This window comes from Platalea leucorodia (genome assembly GCF_965183815.1).
Source record: "Platalea leucorodia genome assembly, chromosome: 8".
NCBI classification, from domain to species: domain Eukaryota; kingdom Metazoa; phylum Chordata; class Aves; order Pelecaniformes; family Threskiornithidae; genus Platalea; species Platalea leucorodia.
The window spans coordinates 25,424,063-25,441,494 of record NC_138830.1 but is presented as its reverse complement, the minus strand read 5'-3'; the positions used below and the strand labels follow the sequence as shown (position 1 = coordinate 25,441,494).

At 41.7% G+C, this 17,432-nt stretch overlaps 1 protein-coding gene across 1 annotated transcript; it reads right to left on the bottom strand.

Moving 5' to 3' along the window:
* Positions 1-4,290: 4,290 nt before the first annotated feature.
* On the bottom strand, positions 4,291-17,210 carry PARL (presenilin associated rhomboid like). Its single transcript, XM_082320943.1, has 10 exons — positions 17,149-17,210; positions 16,858-17,056; positions 16,444-16,584; positions 13,856-13,904; positions 11,949-12,044; positions 10,401-10,550; positions 9,855-9,925; positions 8,409-8,510; positions 6,455-6,552; positions 4,291-4,608 (listed from the first exon to the last, which is right to left on the bottom strand). Exons 1-10 carry the CDS (start codon positions 17,193-17,195, stop codon positions 4,491-4,493), a joined length of 1,071 nt encoding a protein of 356 aa, XP_082177069.1. The 5' UTR covers positions 17,196-17,210; the 3' UTR covers positions 4,291-4,490.
* Positions 17,211-17,432: the final 222 nt, after the last annotated feature.

Here is a 17,432-nt window from a genome sequence, read left to right as displayed (position 1 = left end):
GTTTGCCAGAGACCGGAAAACACAGCTTTTCTTTGTACATTCATGTTCAAAACCAAACAGTCCTGGCGCAAACCGCTGAAGCTGACAGAATTACGTTGGGGATAAGGTTGGCTTCTGAAATTTGACATCTTGCGTAATAAGTGGCTACAGGCCACAATGCTCCTCCACAATTCCCCATTCAGAAGCAGCTGAATCTCCCAACAGGTCACCAAACCATGAAATATAAAGCTGTAAAAGTGAAGAATGCAGATAAACTGAGATGCCAGGTATTAGAAAATCATCTATTTAAACCTAACTAGATAGGCACCTCATTTTAGAATGTAGTAATCTAGTTAGAGGTGGTTATCTCATAAGATCTAATAAGAAATTAATTATGCAGTGGAGCTCAAAAAGCTAAGATTTACTGCTTTATTTCAGCTGAACAGTTTGCATCTGTAGCGTCTTAGCATCTCAGACCTCAGTCCAGATTTGCACCTGCTTCTGGTGGGGAGGAGGAACAGAAATGCAGCTATGAACCTCTCCTTGAGTGTCTGGCCTCTCTTTGAAACACAGCTATCGAGGGATAGAAAGAAATTCCCTTGTAGATGATGCTGTTGTCCTACATATCTGATTTGGCACTTGCTGGTGCCACTAGCAGTTTGGATTTCACACCCCCCCACGTCAGTTAGGGCAAGGAGACTCAGAAATTTCAGGTAACAACGTTTTGGTCCCACACAGAAGTCTTGACACGATAACATATAGGACAGCAGATGCTGCGTTTCATTTGTTGCCTGAAAAACCCACAAACATAATTTTACTTTTAAGAATATGCAGGGAGACGTTTCTTCATTTTCTGCTGCTCTTTTTTTTTTTTCTAGAACAACTACTCTGCTCTGTGTAGCAATTTTTAAAAATAAATCATATTTGGGTGAAATGTACAACACTTTGCCCGAGTAAAGAGAAATGGATTTTACAGTCGTGGGAGAAAACAGAACATCTGCTTTATCATCTGTTATCACTGGCACAGTACAAATGATGCTCTGATCCTTGTTCCTAGGCCTGACTTAGCAAAATACATTGGAGACTAAATCGGATGTCTCTGCTCTCCCTGTGCCTGCCACTTCCCAGTACGGAGCTCAGCTCCGGCGCTGCGCGTCTCGGAGCCCACCTACGGCATCAGGGAGCGCTTTCAGCAGCCGCTCATCATCGCTTGTAGGGTGAAATCGGCACAAAGGCGATCTCAGACAGGGAAACCAGAAAAAGCTGGATGAGATTAAAAAGTTGTCTGCATTTAGAAGAGATTTATCATGATTAAAAGGGGGGAGGCAGGGAGGAGAGGGAAATACTGCACCAGTAAGACAAAGGCAAGTCCTCCAGTCAGAAAGCCAAACAGCCGTTGCTGCCGGGAACGGGGGCTGAAGGCTCAGACAGTTCGTTCTAATACTAAAACGCAATGTCAATAGGGAAGATCACTACACTGAAGGAAAATACTCCCCAAACGTGGCGAGGCCACAGCAGAGTTTCTTAAAGCTGTTGAAAAAGGATGAAGGATTGTGTCTCTACATGATTAACCATGACTTTATACTTATTGCTATTTTCCTACACAAACACTAGCTGATGTCTCTGCCAAGCATCCACATAATTACCACATTGTATTTTTAGTCACAATAATAAGCTCTTAGAAAAGAGGAAAAAAAGTCTTTCCATGTGGTTAGTTTTGGTTTAGGTGGTTGGTTCTTTTTGCTGTTGTTTTTTCTGGGTTTGGGTGGTGGTGGTTGTTTTTTTATTCTATTTCTTTGCCATTCAAAAGTGTGAGTAAATACTGAGATACTGGCGTATACTGATGCTAGGTTTTGCAAGAAGGGCATTTGTTTGCCAGGAAGTTATCATCTTATTTACTCTAGTGAGCTGTCATAACTCCAGGCCATTCCTTGCCTGACTGACTTGAGTATTGGCTTTCCTGTTGCAGTTTGAAAGTCATTTTGGACCAGAGAAGATACGTGACCTTCAGCAGACAATGCTGCATGAAGGCTCAGGTGTAAAGTGATGTGAAACCTACTGCTTGGCCACGTGAATGTTTTTGTACAACCTTATATATGTAAAATACCTGTAGGGTTTCTACAAATGAGGGAGATTCAGGTATTTAACAGCCTTTAGAAGGGTGAATGCTGTTAGGCCTAAAGTTGAGGTGAAGCTTAGGCACGAGCCCCTCAAACCAGAGCCACCGACTGAAAACATGGTGACTTCCAAACCTCTCTGGCAGTTCCAGGCTAGTTTTTCAGGAGCTTTGAGCCCCTGCAACTCTGAGAATCCAGCAGAAGTGCAGGCATTGCCTCTGAAGGGTCAGCCTGCATACAGCTCTGTGCTCACCTGCACGCGGAAAGGGTGCAGCAATACCATGCTGCCTTAGCAGGTCTAACAGACCATGAGAGTGGGACTCCCGTCTCTGCAAGCAATACAGGGGCGCGACTTTCAAACTTTGAGGTAGGCGCTGCCTACTACGGTGAACAACTTCATTGTAACCTCGGCTTATTCTTCTAGACCTGTAAAACAGAATGTCCTTCAGGGTTCATGCACTGCATTTCTTGCAGTATGACTCCCTGCTGCTTTCAGCCAGGATCTCTAAAAAAACCTCAGCAAACACAAAAGCGTTGAAGAGACTAGATAAGTTGTTGAGTGGACAAGAGGCAAGGCAAGGAAGAGGAGAAGAAAAAAAATAAAAGGAAGTGAACAAAGACAACAGGTAAGTGTTAAATAGCTATAAAACCAACATGCAAAATATTGTGAACTATGGCTTTTGAGTTTCTTTGGCATGAAATACTCCCTTTTGACAAGCCCGCTCAGTGGCCATCTTTGGATGCTGCTGGCTTCTCCCTGCCTCTGCAGCATGTCTGGCTGCATGTTCGGCTGCCCTCTGCTGCAGGCAGGGCTGCACTGTGGCTGAAGCCCTAAAAACTGGCATGTTTGTCCTAACTCTCGGAGAAGGAAGTAGGGAAGGAAAAGAAGAGACAGATTAGAAACAGAAAGCCAGAAAGCTTTTGGAGCAGAGCAAAGGAATATTAGATACTCCAACTCTTTCATTTTTTAAGTGTTTAAGTTGCCAGGCACTTAAAGGAATGAATCCTGAAATGTCTCAGTTTCCAAGGGAGAAAAAAAATTGACTTGAGCATTGGCCTGTGGCAGTGAGGACGTTTACAGCAATTTTGTACTCCATCATTTATTACAACCGGTGCCATTTAGCATTATGTATTGTTTATCCCTACAGGAAATGTATTTTCTGCAAGGCACTGTTGTAAAGTAAAAAGGCAATGTGTTCTTTGGCAAGTCAGTCCCTCTGGAACGACTAATTCAGCCTACAGGGAAAAGTTACGGGTTTGAACCCACCAGCATGTATCTGGGCAGACTCCTCAGCCCTTTGCAAGGGGCCTGGCAGTCATCCTTGCAGGACAGGCACAGAGTAGCAGCATACCCAAAATCCAATTTTTGTTTCTGTTTGTGTAATAGGAACATTGGTCATGGTACTACTCTCAGGTTTACTTTGGTAGTTACTTCTGGTTACAGTGTTGCTGATCTCAAGCACCTCATCTATTTTTGCTTAAGCTGCTTATTTTTCTAGAACTGGCACATTCTGAACCAAATGTTAGTTTTAAAATTCTTTGAAAAACCTTAAAGTAAACTAGCAATACAGCACAACTTTAAAAAAAAAAACCAAACCACAAAAAAAAATTAATGGAGTGAAAGAATATAGAAAGCAGTATAACTCATGGTAACATATCCAAACCCACAGCGTAAGTCATTCTTCCACTGCATGGAATTATGAAAAAGATATCATTGTAGTAAATTCTAAGAAGATGGGACAGCATCTTGGAAGCAGATAGAAATGAAAAACATGGGTTGAACACGCCACAGCTGACAAATAAAGCTGGACCATTAACCAGTATGTACGCTTTGGCAAACAATCCAGTACTCCTTCATGTATTTCAGGTTTAAGATCAAGAGAGACCATTGGCTTATCTCATCCAATCTTTTCCACAATAAAGACCACTGAACTTCACCACATTAGCTTTATGTTGAGTCCCATCTGTCTAAAGCGCGCCTTCTAGGAAAGCACCTAGTGTTGTTTGGCAGACATTAGGGTGGATGCGTGCTCCACTAACTTCCTCAGTTTTAAAAACGTTTATCCTCCTAAGTATTAGCCAGTTGTACCCCATTTTGAAGTTTTTTGGACAGAGCTTTTGGTCACTTCATTGGAAAGCTTTTTTTATTCCTCCTTTAAAAAAACGTAATGCAGACTGTAACCTCAGAGCGCAATAGGATAAAAACCTTTATTGTTCCACCTTTGTCAGAGTTCGTTTTCTATCGATATGCATTTTTGTAACTGTAGTTTATATTGGAAACCTCAGGTCCTTAGAGGCTTAGCGTGGAGTAGCAAAAAAAACCTTCAAAACCAATTCAATCCCATGTCTTCAAGTAATATACCGCTTGGGCACAAGGAATCTCTAGGATTAGAATCAGTTAGATCGTCCACCTCCTCCTTTTCCTGTGTTCTTTGTCCTCATTTCATGCCAAGCTTTCACCAATGGTTCTCTGTTCTTCCATATGAGCTCATGGCCGTAAGTCACGTACCACCTGAGAAAGAAAATACTAGTTAAAACTCACTGCAACTTTTCTCTGTATCTGAGGAACAGGCTGATCACTAAAATCAAGTAACTCAAATGCTTAGTATAGGAGACAAGATAAACCGAGGCAGAAAGAACATTTTTTGAAAGGGGCAGTGGCAAGTAAGCCACTTGTTCTCTTGACTCCTAAGTTAACTACTTTGTGTTCCTGCTTGTCCCAGTCCTGAGAATGAATGGTTTTCATGCCTTTAATTTCATGCTTTCATGATTTCTATTTAAGATGCAAAAAACTATTTCCATTTAAGAGACTGTTAAAACAGTACTGTTGCTTGTGCTAATCCTTACTGACAACATCACGTAAAAGTATTTTTCTCATATGTAAATACAACCGTCCCATAATGAAGTCACATTCCATTCAAAGTGAATTTTCTTCTATAAACATCTAAATGAAGATTTAATCTATCAAAGTGTTCTAGCTTAATTTACATTCATAGAGAACTATACATGCTGATATATGAATACCAACATAATAAGTGATTAAGCAAGGGAGGTTATGGAGGAGAGGAGGGAGGGGAAGCAACCGCATGGAAATAGGTTGCAGGTTCTCCCACAAGCCTAACTTCACACCTGAGTCCTGAATAACAAAAGCACTTTTACATGAGCCATCAGCCAGCGCCAGGTAAACTGGCCATTCCTTTAAATCATATAGCCACTTTCTGAAGCAGATAATTGTCTGTGAGGCAACATATAGAAAATACTTTGTCCATTCAACATATGTCCTAGAGGCCCTGTTTTAGGATGAAGTGACCAAAATGATCAGAGTAGAACATATAGGTAGAACATATGCAGGCGAGGAAGGCAAGATACTTGTCAACTCAAGACAATTTTAACTGCAACTGCTATCCTAGTTTAATACTATGTGAATCTGCATTATAATGAACAAGCTGATATAGATACATCATGGCAGAAAGTAGTTACGAGTCAGCAAGACTACATCAAATGCATTTGTGATGCCAGAAAAGGGGAGAAAAGGAGACTGTGCGGCACAGAACTTACTGACACCACAGCCAAGAAATAGCAAAGAGAGGCAAACCAGTTCGTAGACCAAAATACAAGTGTCCTCCACCTGTTCTTTGTCTCACGGTGTTAAATCTCAGGTAGGCTTTTAAAATGCCTACATAAAATGTTTAAAAATGCTTTTAGCAATACATGTGCAAATTAAGTCAACACTGCAATCAAGTAGGAGAAAAACTCATTAGGTAATGTAGTTCAAACATGGAACAATGCAGAACTGTTTCCTACAAACTGGTTGCTAGTAGTTCTTCCCAATTAGGAAAGCTCCACACAAAGACAACACAGCAACACTGAGAAACAGCAGGAGAAGCTGCTCAAAGGAATTTGGCCTGAGCTTATACTAACTCTGTAGATCTCTCTAAATTGGCAATTAGAGGAAAAACACTGAGACAAAGAAATTTTCTTAGCTGTTTAATTCTAAAGTTATTTTAATTTGTCCATGCTGTGTTTTGTGAGAATCCTTCCTGCCTTGTGACTCTGTTCAACGCGCTGGGGAGAGCAGGACAGAGACAGCCGGCCCAGGTTACAGTGGCAGGACAATCTGACATATCATCTATCATTCTGAGGCAGTTCAGCTCAATTTCTGTCAGTTCTAAGCATCTGTTAACAGGATTTTTCACACAATTTTATAGCACTACAAGGATAACATGAGCTGTCTTCAATGCTACTTAAGACAACTTTCAAAAAAAACCCCAACACTTCAGAGATAAGAGGAAGTAGAGAAAAAAATATAGGATGAATTTAAACACGAAACAAACAGAAGTTAGTAAATACAGACTTACATTCCAAAGAGTGCACCCCCAAGGTGTGCAGCATGGTCAAAAAGTCTCCAGCCTAGAGCAAGCCCTGCAGTGTCAAATGCGATTATGGCTTTTAAAGCCTGGAAAGGAACAGAACATGGAATGGACAGGATCAGTCACAGCATATAATGGCCACTGATAACAAAGATTCATATTCTGGCACACAGTAAACATTCGGGATCAAAAAACATCCAATAAATTTTGTATCAAAGCAATCACTGTAAAAAAAAAAAAAAAAAAGGCTGTTTTAAACCAACAGATTTGGTTCTTAGCTGTACTGTGCTGTCAAAATACAGACATGAGCAGCTACAGAATAGTGCGCGGTAGGAATGTGTCCTTTTCAAATACTCAGTCTCTTCCAATCTTCATTTCTAAAGCCATACATACATTCCAAAGTCAGGTCAGGAAAAAAAAAAGGAAGTTAGTTGAAAGAGTACATGCTATAAAACACGCTACATACATAACTGCAACATTCTCATTCACCAATTCTGACACATCTTAGATTTATGTGCATCTGTCCTCTCAAACACAACCGTCTAGTGGATGGAATATGTGGGGCAACATCCCTGTCATCTTATCCGATATAAATTGATCATCACACTCTCCTAAATGCTCTCACACATCTGTTGGAAGGTAGAAAATCAGGATGATAGTGAACAACTCCATGGCCAGAAACAGCATGAGCAATGGTATATCATCCTCGGGAGACACACCCCCATAACTGTAACTATGCAAAATTTTACTAAATGCCTCGTTCCAAAGAGACCAACAGATTTAATGTTAGGATGAAATGTTACTTTAAGTAGGGTTTCTTTCCTTAAACATATGTGTTAGAATAGCAGCTGTATTGCTACGTTGGCTTATTTTAAAAGCCGATTACAGTATATGCGAGGTAGGCTAAAGGAGTACATAAAAATTTAGAAATACAATTACATAGTAGGGCTAAAATTAATCCAATGTTTATACTGCAACAACCAATGTTGCTTTTGTTTTACTGTTGCAACGAGTACTTCCTCATAGCAATGCTCTCTGTGGCTCTGCCAATATTTCTACCCTGGCCATCTTTTTTAGGAAAGGTGCAGTTAAAGGGTAGTGTGCAAAAAAACCAGGTCCACTCAAGCAGAAGTGCAAGAAAAACATGAAGGCTACATCTAAGAACACTTGTTCAAATCTGTAAACTTCACTTACTTACAAAAAATATTAAAACTCATGATCTTGAAATGACAAAGCTTAACTGCTTTAAGTAAAACAACTTTAAGTAGTGGACCAAAGATGATTAACTTATTAAAGTAAGCCAAGATATACATGAGCTTTTCTTAAATGGGGTAGTGGATGTGCTTAAAAGAACTTAATGAAACATAAAAGGAGTCCTGGTACTACACATGAAGAAAAGCCTCAGTAGTTTATTTCTAATCCCAACAGTGTTCTTAAAAGTATCAAAAGATGGTATCCAAATGAGGAGGCAGGTATTCCTCCAGGGCTGGAATGTTATTTCCCTTGAGAGGTGAAATTCTGTTTTTCCCATCTTGATACATTTTTCTTCAAATAAGAGTGTATCAGTATTAGATTAGCCTGTAACAAGTGCTGCTATAAAAAACATCACCCATCAGAAAGAACAGTATGAGTATGCGTGTTTCCTCAGACAGGTGAACCCGAGTCCCTCCCAACTTCTTTCACCTCATAGCATCAGATTTGAAACAGACCCATGGAGGATGGAATTTAAGGTTGTTCTAAATTCACTACACGTTTGTGTAATGACCGTGCTAGGCTGCAATAATTCAGAACTGGTCTCCAGGACTTCCATAACCTGTATTGTCATTCAAAATAAATTTAACAGCTTAGAAACACAAACAAAGAGGACGCATGCTCAGATGCTGGAGAGGCATGGGGAAAATGTTTTAAGGGTAGGATTTATTTGAAGTTCAAAGGCACTTACGTTTCCTGCTGTAAATGTGAACATTGGAAGAAATATGATGGCTAGTTTTGCTTCTGGCATCTTTGTACATACGGCTGCAAGGACAGTCATTATAGCTCCTGACTGTAAATACATTAAAATACATGAAAGTAAGCTGAGTTGTTACATAAGGGAAAATTTATTTTTCTGCATATGAACCCGTTTTCCTTTTGGCTTTTATTTTCAAACGCAACCCTGTGGTAAACCTCAAAGTGCAAAGCACCACAGCAAAGTTCAGAATGAAAATAGAGTCAGACACCATTATTTAATTTCAATGTCTGAAATTATAAATACTGGGGAAAAAATACCCCTCAGATGCTCTTATATAATTAAGAAATAACCCCCCCAATTTTTAAGATAACAATTCATGTTAATGTGCTTTTTTCCCCAGTAAACCCTAGAAATAGAAACATATATTAATCAAACACAGAACTCTCAGATGAAGGGAATCATTCTGAAGCTTGTACCAAAACAAGGAAAACAACAGATGGACAGGGACAAGAAGTCTTTTGTCAGTGAAACAAGCAATTCCCTGGTCTGTACTACACTGACCAAGAGCTTTTGTATCCGTGAAATATCTGAATGGAAAGGCTGTGAATACAGTAAACTAATGCAACGTGTGGCAATTTCAATAAGTTCAGATCAATAAGACTAATGGAAAGTAACTTGCTCCAGATATGGTTTATTCACAGGATAAACGGACAATACATAGACAGCACTACTAAAAATTCTGACTTAGGGACTGCTCGACAGATTTTTTTTTTTTTTTTTTTCATTCTGAGAAATAAGAATCTGACTTTTGGCTTTTATCAAAATTATTTAGTAAAGTAAGTCAAGAAGCCTTTAAAACTTGGCAAATGGCTAAGTTATAGCCTCAAACTTATAGCAAGTTAAGTGTTTTAAAACATTTTACTACTAAAAATACTTGTAAAGAGCAGACAACCACAACACCTCCTCAGCCTGCCTCATACCTTTCATACTGTGAGATTTTTGGCAGGAGTGCTGCCCTTCCTGCACAGCATGCCCTGCAACTTCCACTAGTATCGCATGCTGATTTTGTTTGTCTGATTACATTATCTCTTTCTAAAGTATTCTATTTTCAATTAGAGAAGACTGTGATACACAATTATGCAATAACATCTATGAAGTTATGGAACTGAACTATCTGCTCAGTGACAAGAGGTCCTGCTGTTAAGTACTCATTTACAAGCCATTAGCATCAAGTGGCATTAGTTCTGGGCTGCCGCCGTAAGAGTTAACATAGTTCTTACACAGGAATCACTGCCTGATTACTTGGTTTTGACAAACTTTCCTAGTTTCCACTACCCCAAATATATTCTTGGCTTTTAAGCAGGTTAAAGAATACAGCAGGCTTTGAAAAGGGCTTCAGAGATCATTATAAAGTCTCTCATATTCCGAGATACTTACAGCTCCAAGGGATGGTTCAAACCTTCCAGTGGCCATTTTAGCAACGTAACTGACAAAAGTGGAGATAACCCCTAGAAAGGAAAAATGACTACTGGAAACAATGCCAGCAATGCAGGCAAGCATCAGAAAGTACAACAATGTTATCTGTACATATTCCTAAAGAAGCTAATGTAGGTGGCTTGGTTTGGGTTTTTTTTGTGGTTTTTGGGGGGGGGGGGCGCCAGGTGTTTGCTTTAACTTGAATTAACTGTCATCTTTTCCCATGAAACTCCCACGAGGCTGTATTAAGAGCTATTTTATTTTGGTAGCTAAGCATGACTTAAAACCAGATACTTGTATTGTCATGATATTTTGAAGCCAAATATCCTAAACCCATCAAAACTTTGTATAACAGCAAATAAGCTCTGCAGTTAGTATAGAGCAGTGTGCAGGACTGAACGATGGCCATCTGTCATCATACATCTATTAACCATGCATACGCTTTACTTGCATGAATACATATTTATATTTTTTAATTGTTGTAAATATATATGTATTTAACATTACCAGCAGAAAGATACACTGCAATGAACTGCTCACATCCCAGAAGAGAGACAATGCTGCTGGAAAAACTCCATAAGACATACATATTTGCTGCCATGTGGAACAGAGAGAAGTGACTGAATGTAGAGAGCAGCATGGGAGAACACAGGGCTCCTACAAAAGAGAAAAACAAACAAACAAACAAAAAGTCAGTGTTTTAATTTGCTTTAACTTATGTGTCATGCAGACTAGAAATTTATCAAGACATACTATAGGCTAATTATGCTTAGAATTCTCAAATACAAGCTACATAATAAACGGAGAAATGTAACAGATTTCAAGTTCCATGCAATACCTTTTGAAAGGTGGAACATATACCCCAGAGATATGCAAGCCGTACAAACAGCTACTTTAGAAAGTTTTAATTACTTACTGGGGGATGTTTCATAGAAAACATTTATTTTACAACACATCTCCTATGCTTTGGAAAGGAAAAAAGAGATTTTATTTATATATGTATATGGTGAAAGATTTTTAATATATTGTATGAGCATCTATATAAAATTATTTTGATACAGAGACGGACTCAAAGGAAAACTCGTTTTCTTTTCAAAAAGCTACTAGCTCTCCTCACTGAAACAGCAGCCTTGAAAATGCAAAAGCACCAATTAGCAGGTTTAAAGGTCAACGTTATTTAAAATGAGTGTTTGGGGTGACTGATGCTCAGATCTGGGTAATAGCTATCTTTAGCTTTGGAGTGTGCGTGGGGAATTGTTTGCATTTCCACTTTTTCAGCAGAAACTAAGAGGACAGCAGAAAAGTACTCTCCTAACACATTTGTCTCATCCTTCCAATGCTTTTCTCTACTGTAGAAATGGAAACTAATTGTCCTGCCATCAAATACTAGTAACTTGCTTTCCTAAGTTAACCTCTTCAAAACATTTCACACACAGTGAAAGCTAGGTTTTTTTGGTTTGTTTGTTTTTGTTTTTAATGTGACCCAAAGCACAGCTTTGAAACAAGGACTCCATACATAACATACAGACCAATGCTTGTCTATTGACGAAAGCACACACGCGTGTGACTGATGACTGTTCTATCTGCATCCCACAGAACATTAAAGGAAGAAAAAAAAAAAAATCACATTTGAGACTAGTTTTTGAACGGCATTACATAGTACGATTTATTTTCCTCCTTCCCAAAGACTGGCATGATTAGCATTCTGTCCAGGGAAGCAGTGATATCACTTGGAGAAGTGCCTCTTCGCCTTTACAAAGGCAGGAGCTGCATCCCACTGGGTGCAGTAAAAGGCCAGATAGCACGCAACAGTTTTGACGTTACAATATTTAGAAAAGCACCAGTGAGTTTTTCTTCCTTAATCCATTACTTCTAACTTTCTTCCCCTAGAAGTGTTTTCTGTCTAGACAAAATGATGTATTTGGGCATGGCTGAGATTGCTTGTGGGTGATGGAGCTGCAAGCAAGCTACGTGCCACCCAAAGCTTTCGCAGTATGATCAGAGGTTCTACTACATCCCAACGTAGAGACGTCCCCTAAATTACTGTTCACTTACTGGACGATGGATCTGAGGTGAAATATGTAAACATAATCCGTCGCATACCAGGCAGCCTCCATAAACAGAATACAAAGACATTTGCAGCTATAATACCTATTAAGAGGAAAAAACAGTGTAAAAGGAGATTATGAATGTAACACGGCATAATGCTTACCGTAAACAAGCATTCAAAAGTAAGCTTACAAGAATCATACTTTTTCTTCACTATTTCATTAAAAGCAGTATCCACTTTATGAAGAGTTTAGAAAAAGCAAAGAAAAATACTGAAAACTATACTTATATAATGGAAGCCTTTCAGAAATATGACATTTAATTGCAACTGTTTTAACGTACGATGTAATGAATGAATGCAATAATCCAGAAAATCTGTACTTAAGACATTCAAGCTATGGTTTCAAGCTTCCATTCCACTGTAGAACCAATGAAACAAGAGCCAGCTTAGGAGTGTCATTTCAGTTTAAGTCTCATTTCTTGCCTCTCTTAGCTGCTTATTCCCAAATGCCACCAATCTGCTGCACAGTTGCATTTAACTGCGCACGGAGGCTAGGGGAAGCATACAGACACACAGTACACATCCGTTCCGTTTTCTGGGGAGGTTTGGTTTTGAGGTAATTGTTTAGAGATAGTTTAAAGATTGAGCATAAAAAGTTGAGTTGGCATTGCTAAGGCACAGTTACCTTTGGGAGATAGGAAACGCACAGCTTTTTACTTCACAGATGTTTACTGCAATCTTATTTCAGTTTAAATAAGGATATAAATAGTTAGAAACATAATAATGCAAAGTTATTGTTTCTTGTTTAAAGTGCCTTCTCTATTTCTAACCAAGCCTTTAGGTATTTAAAATGTTTTATAGTAGCTAGAAACATTGAAGGGGAAAATAATTGTGCTTCCTTTACAGAATGGTAAATGTCACATAATTACTCTCTATTGGAGGTTTGCAACAAAATGCAAGAACTGTGAAAAGCTATGATAAATAAATCCCAGAACCAAAAATTTTAACAGATCTCTTCTTTTGGCGCTCCATCCTATTCCACCATGCTCTTTTATTACAGGAAATATTTTCCCTGCGTGCTACACCAAGATGTTACAGAACTCTCAGCAATTTCAGTGCAGTAAGCCCAACCTTGTTATGGCAATCAGGGTTAAGTATCCGAATGGCTCAGGGTCTACCAGGTAGAATTTATATCGCTTGTTAGATTAACTCGATGTTGAGGGATGCTCTAGGGACTACAGAATATGAATCTTCACCCCGCCTGCCCCAATACAATATTTGTATCTGTGTCGTGACTTGGCTTGCATGTTGAGGAGCAATTCAAAGCATTGTACAAAGCTTCTTGACAGGACTTGTTAGCATGTAGAATATCTACGAGCAGATATAGCTTAGCTACTTTATTTAATTTTAATCAAGTTATCATCAATTTCTCTCCACACATTACATTTATCTTGGGGGTTTCAAGTGATGTTAGGCTAACCAATCAAAACTACATCATGACCAAAGGAAAGCTCACAAGATAGTTGCTTCTTGTTTGCAACACTATGTATGTAAAGTAGCAAAAAGTTATCAGGGAGTTTTATTTCTACGTATCAGTGGAACATATACTCATATTCCTCCTAAAAGCATTTGCTGTTTTTCACAGTACCTGAGAAGAATGTTGCTGGGGGAAGATTCTAGCTAATCCTCCACTCTCTCTCACACAGATACATAGGAATTTTTTTAATGCATACAAAAAATAGTTTGTGAGAAGGAAGTGTAGCAGAAATAGTGTATGTGCTGGTGTAAGTTTACACATGCTTTGTACCTAGCAACCCAAACGTGGTATGAAAGCCATTTGTTTCAACATACTGTACCTGTTTGCCATATTTCTCTTCCTGTGAATGTCTAATACTTGTAAGCTAACACAAACCTGTGACAGTCCGCTGACCCTCAGTCAGGTTATTCCACCAGCTGTTAACCTGAAACGGAAACGTTGTACTCAGTGCCACTGCAGAGTATTTGCAATTTCAAAAACAGTCACGCAAGGTTCTACCTTTCTAAGAATGGAAAGCATTTGTTTGAATAAGTAAATTGGTTTCAGACTTGTTTATTTCTGATTGGTTTAGCTTTTCAAGTTGGCATCTCCTTACTTAAGAATAGTTATCTACCTTCTTTTCATAAAATATCCCAACATAGATGAAGAGTTTCTTCAAAAAGAATGGGGTTATACGCTTTTACACAACTCCATGGGTTTACCTCTGCTTGTACTAAACAAGGACCTTGCCCATATTGCTTACTTTAGCTGATTGGCCAAAGTTGGCATAAACCCTGCCTCGACTAAGCCTCACCCTAATGCTGTCCAACATCACACCACCCACCTTTGGGAGATCCCACTTTTGTGCCAGGGTCACTTTTGCAGAGGTGGCTCACAAGATGTGGAATCCATTCCCCCTTGCGTCCAGCTCACCCAGCCCTCCTCCAAGTTTAAAACCCCTGAAAAAGTTTATTTTGAGCGCAGTCAGCCCACAGACAAGTTCCACCCCCCTTTCCCTTCCTCAGCTTTCCGAATCATTTTGCACAAATATTTTATTGATAGCTCAAGGACCTTCCAACCATATTGATGGGGACAACGTCATAAAAGTTAACCGTAGGTTGGAGGTAGGGGGAAATAATGCTGTATGAAACGAATCATTCACTATTTGATATCGAAGTAACAATGTCATTGTATTTTTTTTTGTTTAATTCTCTGGCACAGGATACAGATACTGGTATTTCCTACAAAGTTCTCCAGTATAAGAACACTAAACAAACATGATTTTTCTAAAATACAAGAAGCAGATGCCCTCAGAAGCTATTGGGGGATCCTGCACTTTCAAAAACAGAATTTACCAGTTGAAGATGGGGATTGGAAGTTTAGGCCTATTAACAGGGCAGTTTTGTTTTATTTTTTGGATAGCTAATCACCAGATCTTCCCCTTCAGGTTTTGTAGGAAAACAAAAGCATAAAACCAAAATTATTTAAAATATTAAGTGGCAATCATAATCTCACCAGCATGTTGTACGGGGCTTGGCTAGGATAGAGTTAATTTTCTTTATAACAGCTCATACACGGTGCAGTGTTTTAGATTTTTGACCAAGACAGTACTGGCAACACACTAATGTTCTAGCTTTTGCTGAACAGTGTTTGCACAGCATTGAGACCTTTTTGTTTCTCACTCTGCCCCTGCAGTGAGCAGACTGGGGATGTGCAATAGCCTGGGAGGGGACACAACTGGGCAGATGACCCAAACTAACCAAAGAGATATTCCCTATCATATCATGTCATGCTCAGCAATAAAAGGAAAAAGAGGGGCTTTTAGCCATCTTTTGCTCATGAACTGGCTGGGCATTGGTCTACCTACAGCAGATAGTGAGTGACTGCCTTTGCATCACTTGTTTTTTTTTTCTCTCTTCTCCCACTTATCCTTCACTTATTAAACAATTTTTTGGTTGTTGCTTTATTTTTACCCCCAAGTTTTCTTGCTTCTATTTTTCCTTTCCTCTTCCCCGATCCCACTGGGGGTTTGTGGTGGACGTAAGCAAGCAGCTGTGTGGCGCGCAGCTGCCCACCAGGATTAACCCACAACGCATGCCCATTTCGAAAGAAGTACCACAGTGCACACGACACACATTACAAAAACAGCTCCTCTGTGTCCTACCCAGGACCCCGTGCTTCTCCAGCTCCACACTCAGCCCTACTTCCCTTGGACAAGCAGACCTGAAAGAGTAATCAAGCCTGGTCTATCACAAGCCACAGTAGTAACCTTGAAACAAATGTAAAACATACATACATGTTTAGTTTAGTTTTAAATACACTTAATTGAAAACTGAACAACTGACACTTTCCGGATATCAACTAAATTTATAACAACTCTTGCAGTACTCGTGTTGTTCTTACTGCCCAAACTCCAAAGTATTCGCATGGAAACGTCACCTCTCATGAAGAAAAAAAGCCCTCTAAACCCTCATATTTATGAAGTACAGGTTGAAAATACAAATGCATTGCAGAAACCAGAGCATTAAAAAATGTTATGCTTAAGGTTCAGAAGTTAAGCTAGCTCTGTCCTCTTCCAGAGTTCATGTTCACTTTTGAGAACACTTAGACATAGCAAGAATAATTTTTTTTTTAATAGTGAAAAAGTAAAAGGAACCTAGTTTAGGTATACAAACTACTACACTGACATCTCTTCCCTGCTTTTCAGGGTGAAGGTGGTATTTTTCTCCGGTATAGCTTTTGCAGTGATACTGTGAGTTACAGTTTTCTAGAACTAGTTCTATCAGGTTTTCTTGTAAGGCAATGTATCTACCGTAATTTGCTGAGAACCTGTCATTTCTCCAAGTTAAAAAGCAGGATAAACTGGACAAGTTGTACAGACGGTGCTGGCAGACGTGCCCGCACCAGGGGAAAGACGCGGCCCCGCTTCACGCCTCCGCAGGGACCCACCCGTGTGCCAAGAGGCCGGGCCGGGCTCCGTGTACCTGCTTTCGGAAGTCCCCCCTCTTCTGCGGCCGTATCTTATCCAGCCAGTCCGCTCGAGCTTCCTCAAAATAGGTCTGGACCCGCGACTTGAGCGACTCATACTGCCAGATGGCGGCGGACCCGAAGGCCGAGCCTGTGAACTGGGCGACATCGGATAAAGTCAAAACGAAGGCCCCGTCCCGGGGACGGCCCCGTCCCGGTGTGGCTCCGCCCGAGGCCGCCAGGCTCGCCCCCGCTCCCGTTACACGCCGTTCCCGGTTGCTCAGCCCCGAGCGGTGCCAGCGCGCTAAGGGGAAGGACGGCACCGCTGACAGACCGGGGTCCCGCCACGGGGCCGCCCGCTGCAGCTCCCCGCCGGCCCCGCTCCCCCCCCGGCCGGACGCGGCGACCCCCGGCCCGCGGGAGCCGCTTACCCCCACCGCGAAGAGGAGCGGCTTGACCAGGCGGCGCGGCGAGGGGCGGCCGGCGCGGGTCGGCGGCGGCGGCGGGCAGAGGCTGCGGCGCGGGGGCGGCGGGCCGGGCCGCGCCTCGGCGGCGGCGGCGGCAGGGGGCTCCTCGGGCCGCGGCCGCGCCCGGCGGAAGCCCTGTCGCTGCTCCAGCAGCACCGTCAGTCTGCGGGGGAAAGACGCGGACCATCAGCACCGCCGCGACCGCCCTCCCCGCCACAGCCGCCCCGTCCCCTCCCCGGCCCGGCGCGGCGGTACCTGTGCGGCCGCGGGCCCCAGGCGCGGGCCCAGCACCGCCACGCCATGTTGGGCGCCTCCCCGCGCGCCGAGCGCTTCCGGGTCAGCCGGGCGCCATCTTGCGGGCGCGGCGTTGGGCGACAGGGCCAGGGGAGCCGCTCGGTCACCGCCAGCGCGGGGGGCGGCCCGGCGGGTCCCCAGCGCCGCGGGACCGCTCCGCACGGTGGGCGCCGTGCCCTGGGGGGCACTGCCGGCAGCGCCGCGGCTGCTGCCGGCCGCCGGGTTGGATCCGCCCACGTCCTGCC